The 25,753-nt window shown below is 50.6% G+C and overlaps 1 protein-coding gene across 2 annotated transcripts; it reads left to right on the top strand.

The window, feature by feature from the left end:
* Positions 1–889: 889 nt before the first annotated feature.
* Fam83a (family with sequence similarity 83 member A) lies at positions 890–19,569 on the top strand. Of its 2 annotated transcripts, XM_005316187.5 has the most exons (4): positions 890–1,716; positions 7,821–7,988; positions 9,909–10,033; positions 18,095–19,569. In XM_005316187.5, the coding sequence occupies exons 1-4, from the start codon at positions 1,237–1,239 to the stop codon at positions 18,627–18,629; spliced, it is 1,308 nt and encodes a 435-aa protein (XP_005316244.1). In that variant the 5' UTR covers positions 890–1,236; the 3' UTR covers positions 18,630–19,569. The 2 variants fall into 2 exon arrangements, with proteins under 2 accessions (XP_005316244.1, XP_077872521.1); XM_078016395.1 differs by lacking the exon at positions 7,821–7,988.
* The last annotated feature ends 6,184 nt before the right edge of the window (positions 19,570–25,753 follow it).

Below are 25,753 nucleotides of genomic sequence, written 5' to 3'. Positions count from 1 at the left end.
CTGCCGGGAAGATCACATGGCAGGCCAGAGTGCTGGGGAGCAGCCCGGGGCGGCCCTCCACCAGAGAGGAAGGGAGGCTGCAGATGAGGAAGGGAGGCTGCAGCGTTCTCCCCCTTCGGGTAGGAAACCGAATTGTGTTCTACCCCGTCACCCAGAGGTTCCCACAGGACTGGATGCCCCTAGGGATGTCTGTGAACCCCAGATGGCCACGACACCACCTACGCATGAACTTGCCCTGGACTGGCTTCCTCCCCTCTATCTCACCATCCACCCGACCTCCTGCTTCTTAGAATCACCTTCCAATGTTCCTGTGCTCAACCCCAAGTCTCAAAGATGCTTCCAGAACCCAAGGCAGTCAGGTTCCAGACATCCTGTTCCACTGTCAGGCCATGATCTGATCTGAGGAGAAAATATGCTTATTCCCTTCAGAACTGAGTTCACATGATTCATTCATACGTACTGCCCCCCGCCCTCCAGCCGCAGGACAGATGTCATCCATTCCTGAGCCAGGACACAGCCTCCGATTCTTCTCCAGACCAATGGGTCAGGGTTGGCTCAACCTCTTTGTGGACTCTGCAAACAGGACAATGACAAACCAAAGCAGAGACAGGAGGGCTCATTCACAGGACCACAGGGAGGGGTGCTTCGATCCCCTGGTGGCTGGTGGTCTCTAGTCTGCATTCTGGTTTTCCTCCTCCCAAGGCTCACCATGGCCACAGTACGGTCTCCCAGGGAAATTCTTGCCTCTTGCATTTGAACCTAGGAGCACAGGAGGGTACCTTATGGCCCCGGTACCCTCCTCCTTCAGGCCCACTTGTCCATGGGCTGGGGATTGTTCCTAGCTTTGTAACAAAGGCCTGGGGCTCCAGCCCGGTGAGTTGTGCAACCGAGCGGGAGAGCCGGCTCAGCCGCAGCTGGAGGAGAGGAAATATCCCATGGCTGACTGTGCCAAGGTGGAGACTGAGCCAGCCCTCGGGCCTGCGGGCTGGGCGGTGGCCCTCGGAGATAAGCCAATCCCTCAGCTGCAGGTGAGGATCCCTGAGAAGCATTGTTCAGGGACAGAGGTAAGTCACTTCTCTGAGCCAGAGGAGGGGTGGCAGGTACCCTGCACCCAGCCCAGGAAGCAGGTGGTCTCCAGGAGAGTCGGGAGCCCCACTCCTCCGTGTGCTCCGTGCTCCCCACATCTGGAAGGGCTCCAGTGTCTGCCTCTCCCTCCACGACTGGGGGACGGGGAGCATGAGTCGGTCAAGGCATGTGGGCAAGATCCGGAAACGTCTAGAAGATGTCAAGAGCCAGTGGGTCCGACCAGCCAGGGCTGACTTCAGTGACAACGAGAGTGTGCGGCTGGCCACAGATGCCCTCTTGGATGGGGGTCCTGAGGCCTATTGGCGAGCACTCAGTCAGGAAGGTGAAGTGGACTTCCTGTCCTCTGTGGAAACCCAGTACATCCAGGCCCAGGCCAAGGAGCCCCCCTGTGCCCCAGATCTTGCAGGAGGGGCTGAAGCAGGCCCCAAGGGACTCGACTCCTGTTCCCTGCCATCAGGAACCTACTTCCCTGTGGCCTCAGAGGGCAGCGAGCCAGACCTGCTGCATACCTGGGCCTCAGCTGAGAAGCCCTACCTGAAGGAAAAGTCCAGTGCCACTGTGTACTTCCAGATGGACAAGCACAACAACATCAGAGACCTCGTACGCCGCTGCATCACCCGGACCAACCAGGTAGTGATGGGGGTCCTGTGTCCTCTTGGCTATGGCATATAGAGTAGGGAGAGGGGATATGTCTTGCTCTCGGGGACAGAATCCAGGTAATTGGGGTTTAGGATGGAGTTGGGGACATTGTGCTCTGCCTTGCTGTGGATCATTGACCTCCCAGTGTCACCTGTCACAGCCTGGGCACAGGCCTCCAAGAGCCATCATTGGGACTCTTGCAGTCACTTCCTCCCTGGCCCTGCTCTTCATCTGGTTCCCAAACCACCCAGTCTCTGTGCTGCAGCAGAGTCTTTCCCTGTACTGCGAGTCTAACTTGGCCCCTTTCCTGTTTGGTGCCATCTGTTCCCCTGTCTGCGACAATGGGAGGAGCAAAGTCCTTCTCGGGACTCACAGCCCCCGTCACCTCCTCCCACTCAACCTCGTGGGCCCTGTGGATTCTTTACCCACCAAGCTCTGCCTTCAGGTCTTTGCATGCCGCCCTCTGCCTGGGCGCCCCTCGCCGTCCCTGACGCTACTCCTTCTTGGGGAAGACTGTTCTGAATTCCCCAGGCTGGGTTAGGAGCCCACTCTAATGAGGGAGACCTCTCCATTGAGGCACACCCTTGCCCCTGGTCCTTTCAGACCCTGCTTAGACCTGCCTGCCCACAGGTGCTGCTATGGCACCTGAACCAAGCCAGCGGCGAGGCAGAAGATGGGGCCCACAGCAAGGAAAGTTTCTCCCTCCCTGGATATTGATATTTTAATCAATATAGACTTTAGAAGAGGAAGTCCTTAAGACAGAGCATGCATCGGCCCAGTCGGGCCAGGCCAGGAGTTCTCCAGAGCCCTGTACTTCCGTCAGCAGGGGACTAAGTGGAAGGACTTGCCATTTGGGGCCTCACCCTACCCAGGTGCACTATTTAGCATAGGGCTATGCATCTCCTCTCCTCCCTCCAGAAGCTGCAGAGGGGCAGAAGTAAGAATGGACTTTAAGGAAGGAACTCTTGACATCTGTAAAGATTGACAGATTCATCATCTGTAGAGATTGATTTTTGCCAAGTGTGTTGATGCATTTGGAATCCTAGCTACTTGGGAGGCTGAAGCAAGAGGATTGCAAGTTTGAGGCTGGCCTGGGCAATATAGGGAGATCCTGTCTGAAAACCCAAAATGAAAAGGGTCGGGGATGTGGCTCAATGGCAGAGCCCTTGGGGTTCAATCCCCATTGCTTAAAAAAAAAAAAAAGTCTTATTTTTCTTTTTGTAACTAAAACTATTTATTTTGTTATAGTAAAAAATTAAAAAAAACTCTTAAAAATACATGCTGATATTTTAGCTTATTTTTTGCTAGAGTCCCAGTTTCATGACTGAATCCCCTCCCAGAGTCAATACTGTGTGGAATCTTGAGGTCCTAGAGAAGGCCACCAAGGTGGGGAGGCTACATGCAGAAAGGGAGGAGAGCCGAGATTCTGGAAACTCAAATGGAAGATAGCAACGGGCAGAGTGGCTCCGTGTGACTGGGCTGCTCTGGAGCGTGTTTCGTGTTTCTGTGACAGAGAGGCATCAGATTGACAGACAGGTCTGGGCAGGCAGCCAGGAGCCTGGGCTGCCTGGGGCCACCGGCGCCACCTCTTTCAAGTCCTCTGAACTCCTGGCACTCAGCCTGCATGCTAGACAGAGGTCCCTTCTGGCTCCCAAGGCCTGTTCCCAAGTGTGTCTCTCAAGCCCAGGGCTCACACACTTGGGAAAAGGCCTTGGGAGCCAGATGTCCAGTGCCCTTCTGGGGGTGTGTCCAGTGCCCTTCTGGGGGTGAGACCAGAGTCGCAGGGAGACCCTCCATCATAGCAGCAGCTGCAGAGCAAGAGTCCTGGAAAGAGGCCAGTCAGGGCCTGAGAGACACAGCCCCTGCCAGAGCCCCTCACCTCCTACTGCCCAGCTGGCAAGGCACCCCCTCCCCCTCTGTGGCCCTGGGGTCTGTCCCTTTGAACAACTCAGCCTGTTACGAATTTAGGACAACACTAAAACCTGCAGATTTCACCTAAAAGTAAGAATTTCTAGCTCCCCCTGGCAGACAGGGTGCTGAGCTGTGGTCACCTCTTGGGTCCTCTTTGCCACACAGTCCCCACTATTCCCTGTTGTCTTGGGCCCCTAAGGCCTTGAAGCTGTTTGTGATATCGCTGTCCCACACACACACACGCACACGCACACATAGACTCGTACACACTCACACACACACATACACACACACTCACACTCACACATGCGAGGGCTTGGGGATGGCCTGTTCCCAGAGCTGTGGCAGCAGGTTGGGTTGGTGCCCGGTCACAGGCTGTCTGCAGAAGTAGAAGGAGGAGAGAGGGAGGAGAGGTGGGCTGAACTCCCCTCCCCTGTGGCCTCATCCCCCTGGAGAGGAGGAGAGAGGGGACAAGCTGAGGAGCCAGCCCTTCTGGAGCAGTTCCCACTCCCCAAGCAGCAGGAGCCACCTTCCTTCCAGTCCCTTTACTCCACAAAGCGCAGCATGGCAGAGAGGGACAGGAGAGGTCACTTGTCCTTGGGGAGCTTCTGCCGTCCGCTTGCCCCTTGTCGGGAGAGAATCGGACATTTCTGGAAGCTGCCCCAGGCCTGGGCAACCCTCAGTGCCTGGAAGTGGGTAGAAGGTGACTCAGGCAGCTTCCCAAAAGGTGGCCTCAGAGCTGAGTCGCTAAAGCTGAGTAAGAGTTTGCCAGGCAGAGAAGGAGAGGAAAGGAAGTCCAGTCCTAGGGAGGGTCAAATGCAAACATCCGGGGATCTGAAAAGTCTCCTGAATGTGGGCAGACACCACTGGACCCTGGGAGGACCCGAGCTTGGGGATGTGGGACCTCGAGGAGGGGTGAGCAGTGGGGACAAGGAAGGTGGGGCAGCAGCGCTGTGCCTTCTGTGTTGAGCCAAAGGGTGTGAACAGCAGCTCCCTAGCATGGTCACCGGTCCCTGCAGGAGGCGGAGGCCCTCCACAGGTTCCCTGAGGACCAGCCTCTCCTTACTCGCCGCTTACCCAGGGGAAGCTGGATCATCTCTGTAGACTTCCACCCAGGCCAGGAATCTAGCGGACTGACGCAGGAGACAGAAGAAGCCACACTCCTTGGTGAAGGCAGACATCACAGAAATCAGCAAAATGTAAACCCAGAGCGGATCCATGGTAGAGCGGATCCATGGTTCAGTCCGCACAAGGCCTTGGGTTCCATCCCCAGCTCCACCATATGCACGTGAAAATGTGAAACAAGTGAAACAAGGTCACTCTTCTTGCCATATTTTTAGAGCTAATTTTCTTTTTTCTCTGTTTTCTTTTTGGTACTGAGGATTGAACCCAGGGTGATTAACCACTGAGCCACATCCCCAGGCCTTTTTTATATTTTGTTTAGAGTCGGGGTCTCACTGAGTTGCTTAGGGCCTCACTAAGTTGCCGAGGCTGACTTTGAACCCACGATCTTTCTGCCTCAGCCTCCAGAGCTGCTGGGATTACAGGTGTGTGCCACTGCACCCGTCTTAGAGCCAGTTCTTTTCATTAAACCTGTCATTTTATGTTAATATGTAATAGGTCGCCTATTGAGATCTTAAAATAATTAAGAAAACTATTCAGAAATTTCTTAGTCTTAGATTCTGATATGCTAAATATTGATAGCTTTAATCCACATAAGTAAAAGCTCTTTGAGATTGTCGATAATTTTTAAGAGAAGAAGGAAGGGATCCTGAGACCAAAAAACCTGGCAAGTTTTTTAGGCAAGCCTAAGGCCATTGGAGAATTTGGAGTGGAGACAACATAGAATCATATTGTCTGGCAGAGAACTTGGAAACTGGAATTTATTTTTCTGGATGATTCCTCCTTCATTTTCCCTCCCTCAGGCTGTACTCTTCTTATAGACCTGGAGCCAAATAATGGGCACAAGTTCTGGACTGAAGTCTGGGGCTTGTCTACCATAGTTCAGCTGCTTGGCTAGGGAAGGTTCCCTGGTTCCTCTCCTGGGAGGCTGGGGGACTAGTTGTGGAAATTTCATGAGATAGACCTATCGCTGGTCGTCGGCCCATAACAAAGCCTTGCTATTGTTATTACTCATCCTTCAAAATAAAGACAAAAACGAAAGGAACATTAGAATATAGAAGAGAAAAAGGAAAAGCAGGAATGAGCACAGATTGGGGATTGGGGTGCTGAGTGTCCCCAGTGACTGTCCCCAGCACTGGGGGTGGTCACACCAGGACCTAAATCCCATTTCCTTTCCCACACCGTGCCTTTCCAGAAGCAGCAGATCTCCAGCCCCTGAGGAGCTCCCATGTGTCAGGATTGGCTCCTCCTCCACAGGCTGGCCCCATGTGCAGGGTCTGCCCCATCAGATAGCAACTCCCTGCCTGGGCCCATCTCTCAGAAGCTGTGGACTCCTGGAGCTGACCCACCAGGCTCTGCTTCCAAAGCTTCTTCCCTTTCAGCAAGGTGTTATACAAAGGTCTTCCTTGTTTCTCCTTCTCAGCCAGCCTCACCTGCCTGTGCTGGTCCCTCTGATTGGCCCTATCCAGATCCAGCCCTGCCTACCCTGTCCCTTTTGTTTATGCCCACAGAGGAACGAACAGTCCTTTTAACCCTCTTCCACAACGTGTGTTAAGACCACAGTCTTGCACAGTGTTATTATCTAACGTTGTCTACGCTTTCTTATGAACAATGCATATAAAAAATGATACTCGTATTTAACAACATGTAAAAATCATGTTTACTTGAGTGAGGAGCTTTTATCTAAGTTATAGTTAGACCCACATTGCATGATGGCTAAAACTCCATTATTGAAGAGTGTTTTTTAGGCAAAGAAACTGAGATCCAGAGAGGTCAGGTGACTTATGTCGTCATTCAGCTGGTTTCCAGAAGTTCCAAGACTGGAGTCAAAGTTTCCTAATCCCTCCTACATCTCTATTCCTCTTTACTACCCATCTGTGTTAGTGTCCTGGGGCTACCAGAGCAAACTGGCACATGTTTGCTGGTTTACAACAAGAGAAATTCATTCTCTCCCAGTTCTAAGTGTCAGAAGTCCATAATCAGGGTGTCATTTGGGCTGTGTTCCTTCCAAAGGCTCAAGGGTTCCTTCAGTCTCCTGGTTTCTGGCGGCTCCAGGCATTTCTTGGCCTGTGTCTGCCCAACTCCAATCTCCACCTCTGTCTTTACACAGTCTTCTGGTACCTCTTACAAGGACGCTTGTCACTGGACTTAGGTCCCACTGAGTAATCCAGGGTCACCTCACCTTGAGATCCTTTATGTAACTACATCTGCAAAGACATTTTCCCAAATAAGGTCTCACCCACAGATTGTGGTGGTTGTATTTGGGGAGAGCACAACTCAACCTGCTACACCCTCCAAGGTGGACTCCCATCCAGGGACTGAAAAAGAGTAGTTCAAACCAGTCATTGACCTCAGACTAATCCATCTGGAAGCCAAAACCCACAGGAAGCCAACAAGACAAGATATTGTGCACCCATATTTCTGAACATCCTTAAATCAGAACACCAGGTTATTTCCAAACCTGCCCCGTCTCTAGTCAACCATCTCTGCACCAGTGCTGTCTCAAAGGAGCAGGGACTCTTGGGCACAGAACTGGAAGGATTTACTGAGCTATCAGAGTGCAGGCTGTCTCTTTTGTCAGTACCTCTGAAGTGGAGGCACTTAAGCTTAAATGTATGCAAAACTAATCCTATGATAACAGGGCTGAGTTCTAATGGGTCTTGGATCTTATTAGAACTCCTTTTCTGACACCCGGTGGAGGGTGAGCCGTTCCCTCCCTGTCCAGACAGCCATGGGGGCTGAGAAGAAAGCCAGCTCCATGAGGTGCCTGGCCCCTCCGCTCTGTCCTTCCAGCCTTCTTCCTGTCCCCCTCTGCACTCCCGTCCAACATGGGCAGGGGGACCTAGACAGTGCAGTGGGAGGCGGGTTCAGGACAGGGACAGAGACCTCCACTCTAGCTCTCTCTTTCCCCTCCTTGAACCTTGCTCACTCACCCTTCCTCCTACCCCCTGCTTCCCTCTCCCCTGGCCCTCTCAGGGATTGGGGCCTCAGTAAATTTGGCTGAGACTAGTTGGCACCTGGCCCTAACTTCCCCAGTAACTGAGCCCTCTGCCCTGGCCCAGGTCCTGGCCATCCTGATGGATGTGTTCACGGATGTGGAGATCTTCTGTGACATTCTAGAGGCAGCCAACAAGCGTGGCGTGTTCGTCTGTGTGCTCTTGGACCAGGGAGGTGTGAAGCTCTTCCAGGAGATGTGTGACAAGATCCAGATCTCTGACAGTCACCTCAAGGTAGGGGTCCCCAGGAGAGTCCTAAGGGAACTTTGTATCCGTGAGGATCTAATGGGCTTTGCCTTGATAATAACACTCCCCCTCCAATGACTCAGCACAGTAAGTGCTGTGTGGATCTTGTATGGATCAGATGGCCTCCCTCTATCCAGTCTACGCCATAAGGAACACATGGCCTCCAAAACAGCAGGGACAGAGGGAAAAAATATGACAGGAGGATTCTGCAGGGTGTTCTTAGGATCTGACCTAAGAAGAGATTTCCATCACTTGCACTCGTAACCCATTGCCCCTGCCTGGATGCCTGGGCCTGGAGTGAGCGTCCCTCTCCATGTTTCCCTCCCCTCCTCCCAGCTGGGGAGCCCAGTGAATGTGCCTCCCAGGGCAGGGCAACCTCAGCACCTGCAGACACACGTGCAGAACTCCTGGGCCCAACAGGAAATTAAGGCTCTTGGACTTCACTGAGCCTCCCATTTCCGTCTCTGGCAGGAGGGAAAGAAACCCAGAGACAAGAATTAATTGGCCACGCAAACTTGAGGGCAGTGAGTTCAAGATCACAGGGAAAAGCACCCGCATCTTTCATGAGCAGCTCGGCTGGACAGAGGATGGGTGGTCCTCGGGGCTCCTTTGGTGACTCCCCTCAGCTCAGGCAGGTTGGCCTCTGGGAGAGCCTCTCAGAGCAGGATGAAAGCTCCTCCCTCCCTCCCTCCTCCCACGCTGATGGAGCCACAGGCCCCAGCAGCCGGCGGTGCTGCCTGACATGACCTGGTCGTCCCTCCTTTGCGGAGGCCACGGAATCTGGTCAAGGGAGTCAGGCCCAGCCTTGCTTCCGTGGTGCACACTGGCCACACCTGACAGTCGTCTGCTCACCACAGAACAGAGGGATGTGTCCCCCTCCCACCATCTCACAGAGAGCCTGGGTGTGCCCCTCAGAGCCTGCCTGGCGACATTGGTGGCATCTGGCAGTGTTTCACCTCCCCAGCCTTAACCCTGAGACAGAGCCCCAGGCTTCACCTGCTTCTTCGTTTCTTTCAGGCTTCTGAGGGGTTCCACCTAGGGCCGGGCAGCAGGAGCTGCTGGGGAGGCCAAGGACAAGTAGGGCCAGGATTTGGGTAGAGGTCACACCCTCTCTGGACCATACAGGATCCACTGGGGCTTCACAAAACCACTCCCTTAGACTGCTCTGGGCTGAACCTCTGCCCAGCTTGTGGTCAAGAACACATGTCACCCAACCAGTTAGGAGGCTTGCCCCTAAATAAGTGACAGACTTGTGGCCTGTGGAGAGCTAGGCGAGGACTCCACAGGCGTCAGGCCCTTGTCTGTTTTTTTATCCGCTGTCTTGTTTGAATTTTGCCCTCTCCCCCCATCCCTTTTTCATTGCCAGCTAATGCCAGGACAAAGAGGAAAACTTAGAAAGTCTAGCCAAGCAAAAAGAAAAAATGGCCCTAATCCACCTGAGAGCACATGTTTACATCTTGGTGACCATCCTTCCAGACTTTTCCCTATTCAGACTGTCTTAGTCTGTTCATGCTGCTATAACAGAATACCATGGAATGGATGTCTTATAAACAGTGGAAATTTATTTCACACAGTTCTGGAAACAGGAAAGTCCAACAGGAAGGTGCCAGCAGGTCAGCGTTCAGTGAGAGACCAAAGCCTTGTTCATAAAGGGCCTCTCACTCTGTCCGGTACCTGGCAGAAGGAGGAAGGAGCTCTCTGGCATCTCTTTTGTAAGGACACCAATCCCCTTGGTTAGGGCTCCACCCTCATGACCTAATCACTTCCCAACGGCTCCACCTCCTGATACCATCGCACTGGGCATTAGGTTTCTACACAGAATTAGGGGGGACACATTCAACCTACAGGTCAGTCTATATCTGCAAATGTGCAATTCATAAGTGGCACATTGATATTTCCTTCCAACAGAACATTGCCATCCGGAGTGTGGAAGGAGAGGTGTACTGTGCCAAATCAGGCAGGAAATTTGCTGGCCAAATCCAGGAGAAATTCCTCATCTCAGACTGGAGAGTCGTCCTGTCTGGATCCTACAGGTGAGCACTGGGTTCCCTCTTGGTGAGGCTTTGGGACTTTGCGGTGCCAAGGGCCAGGTGAGGTGCAGACCAGCATCTAGTTGCTCACACACACCAGCAGCAACCAGGGTGTCTTATCACATAGATGGGATGGGAGACACAAAATATGTATCCATTCAGGGCAGAAAAGCCTTGCCAGGTGCCTCAGTTTCCCCTGATATTGCAACAGGATATAGATTGCTCTTTTTCCCTTCTCAGATCTCTTCAGTGTGTCTACAATGTGCTTTTATTGTGCATGCCCATGCTCTGTTTCATCTTTAAATTTGTATTACTTTAATAGAACAAATTTATTAAGATTTATTAATTCACACACCAAGCAGTTCACCTGCTTAAATATACAATTCAGTTTTTAATATGCACAGTGTTGTGCAACCACCCCAAATTAGAATATTATCCTCACTCCAAAAGGATCCACTCTGCCCATTCACAGCCACTCCCCATGGCCCCAGCACAGAGGGTCCCTAGGTAAACACCAATCTACTTCCTGTTTCTATAGGTTTTCCTGATTTGGACATTTCATATGAATAGAATCATATAATATGTGGTCTTCTTTCACTCAACACAATGTTTTCAAGATTCACACCACTGGGGAGCACACCACATTTTATTTATCCATTCATCAACTGATAGACATTTGTACTATGTCCACTCTTGGGAACAATTCTGCTAAGAACACTCATATAAAATGTTTTTAACTTATGTTTTTTTTTAATTTTTGCTACATTAAAAAAATTTTTTTAGTTATACATGGACACAATATCTTTATTTAGTTTATTTATTTTTTTAATGTGGTGCTGAGGATCGAACCCAGTGACTCACATGTGTGAGGCAAGCACTCCACCAATGAGCCACAACCCCAGCCCTTTTGGCCACATTTTTAATTGGTGCATATAGTTGTAGAGAATATGGGATTTGTTGTTACATATTCGTACAATGTACACAATACAAAATATAACAATATAATTTGGCCTCTATCACTCCCCAGCACTTTCCCCCTCCATCCCCTGCTCCTATTCCCTTCGACTTAGGTTTTTAACTCTCTTCATTCAGTATGTGCCTCCCTGGGATTGCTGGGCGATGGAGTGACTCTGTGTTTAACTTCTCAGGGAACTGACAGCTTTTTATTCCAAAGTGGCTGTATCATTTGCATTTCTCCCAGCAATGTCTGAGAGTTGCAATTTCTGTGATCCTAGGCAACTCTTGTTGTTGGTTGTTACAGCCATTCTGGCGGTGTGAAGTGATATCTTTTTGTGGGCTTGGTTTGCATCTCTGAGGCTAAAGATGCTGAAGTCTTGTGCTCTTGGCCCTTGGCACATCTCTGGAGAAATGTTTGTCTTTACCACTTACATCAAGACCCTGCATCCAAATGTCTGACCATCCACTTATTCTACATGCTGCCTTGCTTAGGTCCCTCTTTTGAGACTTGCCTTCAGATCCTAAAGTACATTCTGCTAAATGTCCTTGGTGGGCCCTGGGGATTTGATAGTAGGTGTCTGGGAGGGAGGCAATGAGGGTGCAGTCACGGAAGGGAGGAACAGCTGAGGCCATTTGTGAGCACTGAGTTGAGAAGGTCAGGAGTGTGGCAGAGAGCGCAGTGGGGATCTCCCTTATTCCCCTGTGAGCCCAGCAGTGACTGATAAAATAAAGGCAGGAAGACAACACCGGGAAAAGACAGAATCAGAGTAGGCTTGCAGCACAGCCGTCCTGAGTGGATAGGGGATCAGGAGATCTGCAGCATGCCCTCCTTCCCCAGAGCAAGAGCACAATACACCATCCAACAGCCACAGGGAGGCAACTGCAGAATCCCCAGCCAGGGATGGAGGAGCATAAAGGGAGGGAGGAAAAGGAAACAAAGGCTTACATCCATCTTTCTTCAGGTTATTAATGCCTTTGAGCTTAAATCCTGCTTTCTGTGATATTCATATTTCCGCCTTTGGTTTTCTATTGACTTGGATTTGTACAGTGTCTTCATCCATTTGGGCAGCTATAACAAAATACCATCACTGGATGGCTTATGAACAACAGATATTGATTTCACACAGTTCTGAAGGTCGACCGCCTGGTTCACAGGCCCATGCCTTCTCACTGTCTTTATGGTGAAAGCATGTCTTTGCCCCTTTATGGCAAAAGGGATAAGGGAGCTCCCTGGGGTCTCCTTTATAAGGCACTAATCCCATTCATGAGGCCTCCACCCTTATAACTAATGACCTTCCAAAGGCTCACCTCCTAATACCACCTCATTGGGGATTAGGGTTTTCAACATATGAATTTTGGGAGACATAAAACTGAATTCATAGCACAAAATATACATTTTTCCTTATCATTTTCATTAGTCAGCTTGGTGTTACTTCAACAAAATACCTGCTACCTGAGGCAAGTAACTTTATAAAGAGAAAAGTTTTATTTTATTTATCTTTTATTCTAAGATCAGGCAACTTCATTTGTTTGACTTCCAGTGAGGGCAGCACACCATGGCAGGAGTGTGTAGAAGCAAGTGGTCACAACTCAAATCAGAGCAGAGAGGGACAGCAGGGTCCCTACATATCTTTTGAGGACATGCCTAAAGACTGAGGACCTCTCCCTAGGCCCCAGCTCCCAAGAACACCCCCCTGGGGACCAAGCCCTTAATAATACGGAACTCCGGGGGACACACCCATATTCAAATCATGGCACTATTATTTTCCCACACTTTCTGTTAGATTTTGGCAATTGTCCCTGATCCCAGAAGCCAAACTGGAGTGAGGAGTCCGTGTGGAGAAATTATCTCTCACTTTAGTATCACCTTAGTATTCATATAACATAAATATAACCACTTCAAAAAACACAATTCAATGGCATTTAGTACATTCAAAACATCGGACAACCATCATCTAGTTTTGAAATATTTTCATCACCCCCAAAAGAAACCCCATGCCCATTAAACAGTCATTTCCTTACCCTCCACGCCCCAATGTGCATCTGCCATGTGTTTACCTTTCTAGGTGTTTCACATAAATACAATCATACGGTACATGGCATTTTGTGAATGGCTCCTTCCACTTAACGTGATGTTTTCAAGGTTCACTCAGGTTGAGCAAATCGCAGTACTTAATTCCTTTTTATTATTGAACAGTCTTCCATTGTATACCACAATTTGTTCATCTATTCATCCACTTATAGACATTGGGGTCATTTCCACCCTTGGGTGATTGTGAACGGTGACTAAGAATTCTTGCAGAGACTGAGGCCCCACTTCTAGTCACTTTCTCCTCTGGAACTCAGGTTTTGTCTCAGCAGAGGGAAAGAGGAGATGAGCCAGTGTCTGGAAGAGCTGAGAGTGACTGGAACATGGGAAAGAAATCAAAGCAGGTGCCATCTGAGCTCCCTCCCTGCAGGCAGCTCCTAAACAGTTCACTTTAAAATGGTCTATTTTCAATAGATCAAAGTTTGGATACATTAAAGAAAAAAAAAAGATTTCCCCCGGAAACTCTTATTTATAAGACCACACCCCAAAGTTAAAGATGAGACTGTTACTTTTGAGCAATTGCACGCCTCCAGAAACTACCATCTACATTCTGCATTCTGTGAACTGGAGAGGCCTGGGAACGCTGCTGCTGAGAGACTACTAATGCAAGGGGCTGAAAAGAAAATGCAGAGAAGCAAGTGCCTGTTATCTGTGTGCAGAGTGAAAACCAATGAGGGAGCTCAGCAGGTGGAGAGATTTTGAACCCAAGGATCATTTCAGGGAGATCAGATCCGGGCCTGGGTGGGGGTTGTTCCTTCTGATAAACCTGCCTTAGGCACCTCCGGGAGACAAAAGCTCTGTTCATCTTCAAGTTGTCAGAATGGGAAACTTTTCACCTTCCCAAAGTTGGTAACTGTTTTCACTTCTGAACAAAGCCAAACAGAGTATCATATACTACGTTTTCCCCTAGGAGAATAACCATTTGAATTTGTTAGTTCATAACTGCTCTCTGCTTTTATCTCTCTGGGCTGTTTTCCTCATCAGAACAAAATGGGAAACACTATATAAGATTGTTGTGAGAATTAACTAAAATAGCAAGTGCAAATATTTAGCTACCTGACACACGGGATACACTCCAAAAGTGTTTATGTAAGCCAGGTGCAGTGCACACCTTTAATCCCAGTTAGCTACTCAGGAAGCTGAAGTGGAGGGTCCCAAGTTCAAGGCCAGCTTCAGTAATTTAGCAAGACCCTCTCTCAAAATAAAATTTAAAAATCCAAAGAGACAAGGAGAAGTGGTCATGGAGGAGGGCACGTTTGCTGTGAGGTCAGCATGAGTAAGCATGTGCTCTGGGGCGGGCCAGAGAGGGCCGCCCTTCTTCCTGCAGGCTGACAGTATTGCTTAGAGTTGGGCCTTGAAGGATGAGGAAGTTCTCATGGAGTGAGGGGAAGGTAGGCAAAATCAGGCATCAGGAACGGCATGAGAAACAGCATGACACTGGCATGGACTTCCAATTGGCCCTTGCCCTGACCCCAATGCCACCCATGGGTTTTTCTTTCCCAGGGACAGAAAGATCCAGATCAAATTATTCCCATCTTTAAAATCTTTCAACTCTTGTCACTGTTCTTAGAAAACCCCATCCTTACCAGTCCTCCCTCTCGGCAGCCTGTCTCCTGTCCCTCCGTGTTGGAGCCACACCGGCTCTTCCTAAGGTCCTCACGCTTCTTGGTACCCCCAGACCTTGGCTCTTGCTGCTCAGGGCCTCTGCTGAGGCTCATTTCTGCCACTTTTGCTCTGCTAAACCCTCGTCTTTAGGACACTGAGCTGGCAGCTTGCAGATGAGTGCCTCAGAGACCTTCTCTGATCACCCCATCCAGAGTCCTGTGGCCCTCACCGGCTTCAGACTCGTGGCAATTTGTAATCATTTGTGTGCAGGCTTGTTTGGCCAAAATTGTAAACACTAAGAGTTCAGAGAGGGGCTGCTCTGTTTCCTCCTCCATTGTGTTCCTGGCACGAGTGCAGTAAATACTGTGCCTGGCACGTTGCATGTGCCCATAAATCTTCGTTGACTGAATGAGTGAATAAAAGCAGGTTGGGTTCCTGCCACCCCGTGTGGCTTAAGGAATGAAGTCTTCCAAACTGTGTCACCATCCATTAGTGGGGTGTGAAATCAACTTAGTGGACGATGTCCAGAATTTTGTGAACATGAAATAGAGTGGAATAAAAATAAACGGCACACAGAGGAAAGCTGAAGTCTGAGGCTGGACCTGGAGTGAGGAGCACTTTCCAGTGGAAGCTGGGGAGGCACGGAGGTCACGCTGGCCCCGCAGTGGCTCTGAGGTGACGCAGAGGAAGCTTCTGGGTGTGAGCAGGCTGTGGTGGCACAAGATAGGGAGTCCCCCCAAACATCAGGAATGTGGAAAGGCCGTGGTCCTCTGCCCTGGCTGCTGACTGACTGACCTCCCCCATCTCTCCTCTCCTCCAAACTCTCAGAGGTTTGGGGTTTTTTTTTCCCTTCTTGTCACATTTTATACTTTTCCAACCAACACAAAAACAAAAAGACTGATAATACCAAGCGTTGGATTCCTGGGATCTTAGACACATTGCTCATAGGATGGCAAGTGGGGACAATGACTTTGGAGAGTCTGGCATTTTCTCTCAAAGCTGAATCTTCGCCCTTTATGATCCACTCCTAGATCCACACCTGAGGGAAATGTGGCCACACTCATGGTGGAAGGCTCGTGTGAGAATGTTCACAGCGGCCCTGCTACGACAGAAATAACCCAAGTGCCGTGTGTGGCAACAAGCCACAATATGAACACACCTTAGCAAGGTGCTGTTAAGTGGAAAAATATCCCCAAAGATTAGATGCATGTTAAAAAGAACTAAAGTAAAAATACTCACTTTCAAGAGTATATTATAGCCGGGATTGTGTGATGGCATGTCTGTAATCTCAGCAACCCGGGAGGCTGAGGCTGAAGAATCTCAAGTTCAAAGCCAGCTTCAGCAACTCAGTGAGGCCCTAAGCAACTTAACAAGATCCTGTACCTAAATAAAAACTAAAAAAGACTGGGGGTATTGCTCAGTGGTTAGCACCCTGGATTCAACCTCCAGTTTAGAAAAAAAAAAGTGTATATTATACATCGCTTTTAATTATGGAAAAAGAAAAGTCAGGGAGTTATGATCAGAGGGTTCATGGTGCTGATTTATTTTATTTTACACTATTTCTTTTTGCAGAGCTGAGGATTAAACCCAAGACCTCACACATGCTAGGCAAGTGCTCTACCACTGAGCTACACCCCCAGCCCAAAGCTGATATTTTAAAGTTTAGGATCCTAGGAATGGATTGCAGGGACACCCATGTGGCAGGGTGCCGGTCATGGTCAAGAGGCTAGCTTTTATTTAGGTGGGGGTTCATAGGCACTGATGACATTATTTTAAAAACCTAATAAAATTGATAAATGAATAAAACAAGGGCCTTGAAAAGGCCAATGAAGAGGATGAGTCACGAGCCAAAGATCATGACTCAGTGAATGCTATGTACAATAAAAATCAAGCATATTTCTCCCCATGGATTGTGGAAAGAAAGAAAGAAAGAAAGGGAAAGAAAGAAGAAAGAAAGAGGGTAAAAGCTAAAGCATGTGATAAACAGATGTGCTGAGCAAATATGGGCATGCAGGGAATGAATGGGACACACAGAGGGGTGTCAAGATAAGCACGAGGGAAATGGGAGCCACAGGCATGCAGAGACACAGGGGCCTAAGAAGTTTCCAGGATGCTTTGGACCTGCTTTTTTAGCAGAGCCACCAACCATGTGGCCTGACCTGGCCTGGTTGTGAACAGCAAGGTGTAATTGGTTGGTTTCTCGTACGGCCCAGCCCCACACCGTCCCGGGTCTGCCCTCTTCCCTACCACCTGCCTGGCTCCTGGCTCAGCATCAGCACCCAGCTCTCTGGGGCTGTGGGTGGCTCCTGAGCAGGGGAGAACGGTTTAATCAAAACCTCATTCTTGTTCCCAGGATTATCCTGGTCACATTTGGGCCCACACTATCTGACAGAGCAGGGATTCTAGGGCTGGGGCCAGGCCTTTGGGTACAAGACAGGCAGACTAGGGCTGGAAGCTGAAGACACCATCCTTAGCTTCCCCTTTCTCTTTAGCTCTGGAACTGTCCCCACTAGTTACCCAAGTCCTCTCTGTCCTTCCCTTGGCACTTCCCACCTGGACCTGGTCTCTCTGAGTAGGGACCCAGCAACCCTGCTTGATGCTCCGGGCAGAGCTGTCGGGATTTTTAAGGATTTGGGTAGGGGTGAGCTGAGAGAAGTTTTTCATCAGAGATAGAAAAGAATTTGCTTAAAACAGAAAAATCACAAAACACAATACCTAAGTCCTCTAAATGGAGGGCCAGGGCGAGACTTTGAGGGCGTCTTCCCATGGGGTTTAGATGACTTTCTCGCATAAACCCAAGCTGTCTGCATTTGCTTCCTGTGGCTGTGCCCTGTGCTCCCTGTCCCGTCTCTCAGATCCTGACTTGAAAACGGGGCTGGATCCTCTTCACAAGCACTTCAGATTATCGCAAAAACACAGCTGGCCATTCCAGGAGCAGCCACCTTCTAGCAGTCATTCTCTGCAGACCCCTGAGTGGTGGCAAGAGGCAGATGTCCCAGCTCACAGGTGAAGAGACTGAGGCCTCAGCTGCTGAGTGACTCCTCTGAGCACAGAGTGGGGGCAGCTGGGACTCAGCTGCCACTCCGCTCCTTTCTGCCTCCCCAGGGAGTATGTCAGGGCCCTGATCTGAGCACCAGGAGGGAGCCTTACAGCTGGGGACTCCATTGCCCTCAGAATTGCTCATCTGCACACATGTCCTGGTCTGAGCCTCCATGTCTGCCTCTGTTAAGGGGGAAAACGACAGCTAGTCGGGGTTCAGATAACAGGGTTTCCACCAGGACGAAATGAGCCTGCTCAGGAGTTGGGGGCCTTATGTGCACCCCTCCCTTCCTGCCCTGAGAGGTCCCTGGTTCACAGACATGTCCTGCCTCTCGCGCCCACTTCCTCACCTCCTCTCTCCTCTTGTCCTTCAGCTTCTCCTGGCTCTGTGGACATGTCCACCGGAACATCCTCTCCAAGTTCACGGGCCAGGCAGTAGAGCTGTTTGATGAGGAGTTCCGCCACCTCTACGCCTCCTCCAAGCCCTTGATGGGCCTGAAGTCCCCGAGGCTGACCACACTCCTGCAACCCAGAGAGGGTCCCAGCATCCCCAACGGCCGTCTGAGTGGCAGCAGCTGCTCTGCCAGTGACCGCACATCCTCCAACCTCTTCAGCAGCCCGTCGACAGGCAGCAACCCCCACAACCAGAGTGTGTCCATGTCCTCGGGGCCTGGCAGTCCCCTGGTCCCAAACCCTCCCCCACCTCCCAGGTTTCAGCCTTACCATGGGCCTTGGGGAGCCCCGTCTCCACAGGCCCTCTTCTCCCCCAGGCCTCACGATGGCCCTCCCACCCCCTACAACAACCTCAATGCCTACAGGCCCACTAGGCTGCAGCTTGAGCAGCTTGGCCTAGTCCCCAGAGTGACCCACATCTGGAGACCCTTTTTACACGCCTCACCTCATTTCTGAAGGGCTCTGCTGTGCTCCCAGGGCCAGGTCAGAGCACCTCTGAATTTGTTGGTTCATAGACCCCACCTCAACAACCAAGAGTGTTGAGCCTGATTCCTTCAAAGGCACTTGGACAGAATCATCGCCTGTGTCAGAATGTTCCCAGGCCTAAAACCATCTGCTTGCAACCCCCACCAGCCCCTGGGTTGCCCCTCACTGGTTTGGCCTACGCAACCCTTTCCAGAATGTTTCAGGAAGGCGGGGGTGGCAGGGAACTAGAGGACAAGATCATGACAACCGAGCCCCTGTCTTCCGAAATCAGTGTTAATGGAGTCCCCAAGTCTCCATGATGTAAAAAAGGGGCAGATGTGGTGTGAGACCTGGGAACTTTAGACTCTACCACACAGAAGTGAAATTGAGTCTTATGAGCACAAAAATTAAGGAAAAGCCTTTATTGGGGCCTCCAATTGGAAAGGGAGACACAGCTCCCACAGGAAGGTCAGGCTGGCTTGCTGGAACAGAAAAGGGCCTATTTTTACTGGCTGCTTACAGGGTGGGGCTCAGGAATGTGGCCCTGATGAGCTACGTGAATGCACCCCAGCTCTAGTGATGCCCACTGTTGAGGAGGTAACTGGGGCACATGAGCCAAGATCTAGGGGTGCATTTGCCCTTTGTCCTCATCACATACGCAGCTTAAGTTTTACTAATGGGTAAACTGAGGTACCAACATGGAGATGACTGGTAGGTACTTCTGTTTCCCAGGAACGGCCCACTGCCTGGAGATTTGGATAAGAAAGAGTCAGGAGAGGATGTGGGAACATTCTAGATGTTTCTGGGAGAGTCAGAGAAACTCCTCTTCCCTAGAAATACTGGGCTACCCTTGGGCCCAGTGAATTAGACAGATGGCATCTATCTTATTTTTTAAAAATTCTATTCCTATCTCATTTTTCTTCTCCCCTCCCCCCACCCTGAAAGTTAAAAAAATAAAAAGAGACCAAGAAACCTTTGGTTCCTAATGGTATTTCAGCCCCAGCCCGCGGCTGCTGTTTCCCAGGCAAGACTGAGATCGGGGTAGAACTACCAGGCCTGGCTGAGCCATCAGCTGAGAAAGCTGAGGGAAGGGGAAGGCTTCTTGGGTGACAGAAAGTCCTGAGCCCAGCTCTCCAAGGCCCGCCCTGCTGGTGCCTGCATGGGTTCAGCCCCGGGGCAGGGAAGACCCAGCTCTATCCTGACTTCTCCCCACCAGCCATTTTCCCTCTATGGCCAATCTGTCATCTCAGGGCTGTTCACAGATGTGCTATTCCACCTCTCCTGAGTCCTCGGACCATGGCAACAGCCTGCTGGCTGGGAAGGTGGGTGTGCCTCACTTTGGCTAGTGACACATGAGTGGAGGTGCTGGGATCACTGATGGACCCAACCTGGTCTTTTCTTGCGTCCTGATCTAACAATCACCTCCAGGCAGAGGCATGGGGAGCCTGGGTGCAGTGACCCACATAGAGGGAACTCTCAAGCTGAAGCCCTCTCCCACCAGCCTCGGTGCCTAATAGGCCACAAGCAGTAGACACCACCATGGCCACCCAACCACCCACCCAGATATGTAGTAGGAACAAGAAATAAGCCTGTGTCATTTAAGCCACTGAGTAGTGGGTGTTTCTTTTTTGCACCATGACCCAGTTTTGCTGACTCTAAGGGCCACCGCCCTGAGGCAGAGACATCCTTTGGGATGCCTTGGGCTCATTTCCTAAGACCCATTTCTACCAGAGGATCAGGAGCGGTTTTCCACATCTGCAATGGAGTGGCAGAACGAGACCTTAACCAAACTTCAAATCCTACAAACCTGGTCTCTTTCCATCTCTAGCTCAATTATAACTCAGGGTTATAATTGCCCCTGGACTCCTTGGCAGGGGCCCTTGCTGGAGGCCGTCCTTACACATCTCATCTTCTACCATGTGAAATCGACAATGGCACCTGAGCACCAGCTCATGCCAACTCTGGGCGACACAGCTCCCTGTCCTAAGAACATGATGTCAGCTGGGAGGGACCTACACATGAACACCATCAGAAAGAACAGGAGAAAATGGAAGAAACAGCATGGCACGGTGGTTGTGTCCTGAGGGAAGGGTGCTTCACTTACGGCAAAGGCGTCCCCCATACCAGGGCTGGGGACCACAGAACCTCCTTCCAGGATAACGGGCCAGCACCAACTGAAAGTGTTGGCTGCTCCCAGACTGAGCCCCTCTCCAGGGCACTGTGCACTCGTTGGTCCTCCTAGGATAATGGCTGTGTGTCTCCCCATCCCCACTGTAAGTCCCCAGGGGCCAACAGTCTGCTGTGGCCCCAGAAGGCCAGACATGGGGCAGGGCTGGCCCAAGCGCACAATCGAGGCTCCCAGATGGAGCTTTGCTGTGACAGCCCGGGACCACCTTGACAGGGCAGGAAGGGGCCCCGTCTTTACTTGGGTTTCCTGCTGACCAGCTGTGAAAGTGCCAGAGAAGCTTCTTTGAATACTTCCTTTTCTGGACTCGATTCAAGAAACTGTTGGACACGGAGAAACTGCCACTCGCTTTCTCAGCTTCCTTCTGAAGAGTGTCTGTGTGTCAGGAAAACTGCTACCAGGAATGTAAATATAGCAGACACACATGGACAGCCTCCTTTTTGTGGCCGCTCAGTGTGTTCTGAGGCAGGCTGTTGTTTCTCAGAGTGCCCATCCTGCCTTCCTCGGCAGGGGTGGTGAAGGAGGATGTGCTAATGAGGAGGCAGTGTGCCCACGGGGGACCGCCACAGCACGATGTACACCCAGGGCAAAGGCACTTGCAAGAGTGTGTGCCAAGACACCTTCCTCCGCGCTGCTCCCAAGACAGGCCAGGGTGCCCTTTGCAGAGACACCTCCCAGGCTGGGAGCAGATTTCTAGAACCTTCCCCTGAAAGGGGAGTTAATGAAGAAGACCAAGCTCATGGAACCCCACCCTCTAAGTCCCACCTAAAAACACAAGCAAGGCCTCTCCCTTGACTTTCCAGGATCAAAGAGGAAAAGGCAAGGCAAGCCCTGGAGGCACGGGATCTGCTGCAGACCAAGGAAAGAGGGCAGCCAGGGAAGAGTGAAGGAGCCCCAGTCTCCTCAGGGGACAGGGTCTCCTGGAGCTGCTGGAACCCAGATACCACAGACAAGGCGGCTTGAACAACAGGATTTTTTTTTTTTCCTCTTAGTTCTGGAGGCTGAAGTCTAAGATCAAGGTCCTGGCAGGGTACGTTCCTCGGATGCCTCTCCTTGGCTTGCAGGTGGCCCCCTTCCTGCTGCCTCTTCACAGGCATGTCTGTGAGTGTCCCCTCTCCTCTTCTTATAAGCCTGTCACTTAAGCCAAATTGGATTAGGAGAATAAGGAGCAGTGTGCAGGTGCCAAGCTGACAAGGGGTGGACTTAGATGATTCACTGTGTCAATCTGACCGTGCCCAGATATCCGGTCAGACATTATTCAGGGTGTCTCTGGATGACATTGACATTTGGCTCCTAGACTGGGGAAGCGGATTGCCCTCTCCAACAGAGGTGGGTTCATCCAGTCAGCTGAAAGACTGAAAAGAACAAAAAGATCAACTCTGCTGCGGGGAAGAGGGATTCCTCCTGCCTGATGGCTACCAACCTAAAACACTGCTTTTTTCTCTCGCCTTCAGACTTGACCTGAGACATCAGCTCTTCCGGTCCTAAGCCTGTGGCCTTTAGACAGGGACTATGCCAGGAGCTTCCTGGTCTCCAGCTTAGATAGCTTGAGACAGCCTCCATAATCACATGAGCCAATTCCTCCTCATCTATCAACTATTGTCGCGTTCCCCGCGACTTAAACACTCAAACCTGCCCTCCCAGGAACGCCACCTGCCGCATTGCACGTGACTAAAACACCCCCGGTCACCCCAGGGGAACTGGGCTGCATGAGATAACCACATAAGAGACAGAGATACTTTTTTCTTTGGGGGTGCTATGATGGCTCCGCTGCCCTTAAGGGTCCACAGAAAGAGAGGGCAAGTGAGCGTGTGCTGACCCCTTTTATTGAGAAGCCATTCAAATGAAGCCAGGGGTCAGGTTTCAAGGGGCTAAGGCTAGCTTCATGATGTCTGCTGTCAGCAGGCTGACATCTAGGAAGGCCACACCCAAGGGAGAGTAAGAGAAGGGACACACAAAGGGCATTTTCATGGAACATTCTATCCCAAACAGAGCAAGGGGTAATATCACAAAGGAACAGGTGAGTGTAGCTCGACCCATGGGCTGGCTGTGGGAAGGCACATCCATGCACGGAGACACATTTGTGATTTCTCTACCCTCAAGATCGGGGCTATGGTCTTCGGTTACTTAAGCAACCAGATCACAAGGTGATGACAGTGCCACACCAATCAGGAGGGGAAGCAAACACTGGCCACATGCTATGTCAGCCTCCCACAAACTATCTATCCCCTCAGCTATCTCATTGTTTCTTTTACCCCAGAGAACTCTAATACAGAATCCGGTACTAGGGATTAAAGTCTGTATCTCCTACTAAAGTCACCTTCTGAGGTGCTGGGTTTAGTACTTCACCACGTGAATTTGGCAGGCACACAAGTCAGCCCTGTCAGGAGCTCTCCCATAGAGGCTCAGATGCCAGAGGGGCCCTGGATGTCCATCCCAGGCTGCTCCTCCCACCCAGCTTGCCCTACTTCTCCACAACACCTGAGCAGACGCAGACCCCTCCCTCTCCAGCCCCACGTGGGGAGAGCTGACCATGGAGTCTTCGCGGTCAGCCCTATTTCACCACTAGCAGAGTAGGGCTGACTTCTGGTGGCTGGTCTTCCAGCATGCAGTGGCCCTTGGTTCAAGGCCAGGGCAGCTTCCCGAGGTGCTGGCAGGGCAAGCACTCATTCTGGGAGCCCTCACTGTAAGCACAGTAGGAAGGCACATCAACGAAACCTTTCCTTCCTGAATATTCTAGTCCACACATCCTAGATTGCCAAGAGAAAATGGATGTGGAGCCCTGCAGGTCTGGGCTTAGGGAGGCCGCCTTGGCTTCTACTCCAAAGGGCCTGCTTGTACTTAACCCTCAACTGGCCTAAAATGTGCCAGGGACAGAGACAAGGTCCTGACTCAGAGCACCTATGACAGCATCAACAGCCTCCTTGCCACCAGTGTGTGCATTCCCCGACCTGTGGTTTGTTGGTTTGGGAGAGAGTGACAAGGAGTGACAGGGGTTAGGGAAGGTCTGTATGAGGGGAGACCTAGGAGCTGAGACCTGCAATTGAGGAGGAGTTGCCCATAGAGCTGTGGCCTGCACGTCAGACAGCAGCACAGCCCTGGGCGAGTCTGGCTGTATCCCAGGTGTAGAGGGAGCTGCTAGAGGCCCACAAACTCCATAATAACACCAGTTCCCTAAGGCACCTGGAGTCGGCCTCCTCCATGTTGGGGTTCATATCTGGGACTCTGTAGGCCCAGGAGACACACATTGTTTGAAGCTCAAAGATTGTTTAACATTTGGAAAGTAAAACCAGATTCCCCCTTCCAAAGCACAACCCTAAACCAGCCATTCCCCTGTTCAAAAGCCGTCTATTGCTCACAGTTGCCCTCTGAGAAAAGTTGGCTTTCTTATCTTGGCATTCATGAAGCTTCATAATTTGGCAATGGCTCATCTGCCCCATCTTCACTGCCCTTCATACCTGCTATGGCCTCCTCCAGGTCTACGCTCCTGCTACCCCTCAACTTAGGACCCCGATGTGGCTGCTTTTGATTCTCCGCTGAGCCTGCAGCAAATCCTTCCCTCTTCTAAGGTCCAAATCAGATTTCCTCCTTCCAGAAACTTCTTTGAAAGCCCCAGCCCTCCTCAGCACTTCTGCACTATCCAGACCTCCCTCCCAGCCCCTTCTTCTCTTCTGCTTTTGTGGATGTCCATGACTCTACTGTAGATATGCTCCTTGAGGGCACCTGTTGCTTCTTCTCTTTGGTCCCTCCTGCAACAATCCTACTCAACAATGGTCGCATTTTTACCATTAAATAAATGAGTGAAAGAATATTATTTAGAAAAGAAAATGCCTTGTGAGGCACAGAATAATTATTCCAAAACCAAGAGTAAAAGATGCAAGCCATCCAGAGTAGGATTCTTGGGTTGTAGGTAACAGAAACCAGCTCAAGTGACCTTCATTTAGGGATTACTTTGCCTTATTTTCTATTGCTAACACATGACCACAACACAGATATATCACCTTATAGTTCTATAGTTCAGAATTGACACAGATCTCTCTGGGCTAAAATCAAGGTGTCAGCAGGGCTGTGTTCCTGGACACTTTAGGAGAAAAACATTTCCTTGCCTTTTCCATCATCTTTGAAGCTACCAACATAGTATTTCTGTCTTATTCCATATGCTGCCATCTTCCATTTTTCAAAACCCTGGTGATTACCTTGGTTCCACCAAGATCATCCAAGATAATCCCCTAAAGTCAGCCAATTAACAAGCTTAGTTCCCCTCTGCCATGTAACCTAATGTAGTTATAGGTTCTGGGGGTTAGGGGTTAGACATCTTTGGGGGAGAATTACTTATACTCATGGAGACGTCAGGCAGGCTCTAGAGTCCAAGAACGAACTGAAATCAGGAAGCAACAAAGCAGACAACTGTCCCTTCTGCCCCTTTTGGGGGATCACCTGAATTTTCTGTCTCTGCAGATCTCTCTTCCTGCTCCTGTCACCTTAGCAAAGAGCATGCCTCTCTCAGCTTTTGAGCCTGTTAGGTTTGGATACACAAGAAGAATCTACTTCTGAAGCCCTTGGAGAGAATCTAATTATTTCAGCTTGGGTCAGGTAACTTCTGCCACTCCCTAGCAGTTAGGGTGGATGAGTACCAATATGGCAGCCAGGTATCCGCCACTGTGAGCCAGAGAGTGGTTCCCATGAAGCAGGCAGGTAGTCACTAGCTCAGAAGCTGAGCACAGAGCACCAACATTTTAGGCGATGAAGCCATTCTGTTTTGAGGAAGAAAAAAGAACAAGGAAGACGAATGCCTGCCCTGTTTCTCCCCACTCCCCTTCAAGAAGTCTGCCAGCGGCTGCCCTTTGGGAAGACAGGATTGGAGCTGCCACTGCTTGGACTGTTGTTCTTCTGGCTTCGGGCATTCCTCCAGCTTCACTGGGTCCACAAC

This window comes from Ictidomys tridecemlineatus, chromosome 7 (genome assembly GCF_052094955.1).
Source record: "Ictidomys tridecemlineatus isolate mIctTri1 chromosome 7, mIctTri1.hap1, whole genome shotgun sequence".
In the NCBI taxonomy this organism is placed as follows: domain Eukaryota; kingdom Metazoa; phylum Chordata; class Mammalia; order Rodentia; family Sciuridae; genus Ictidomys; species Ictidomys tridecemlineatus.
Note: the sequence above shows the minus strand (reverse complement) of the source record. Positions and strands in the feature narration are given on the sequence as shown.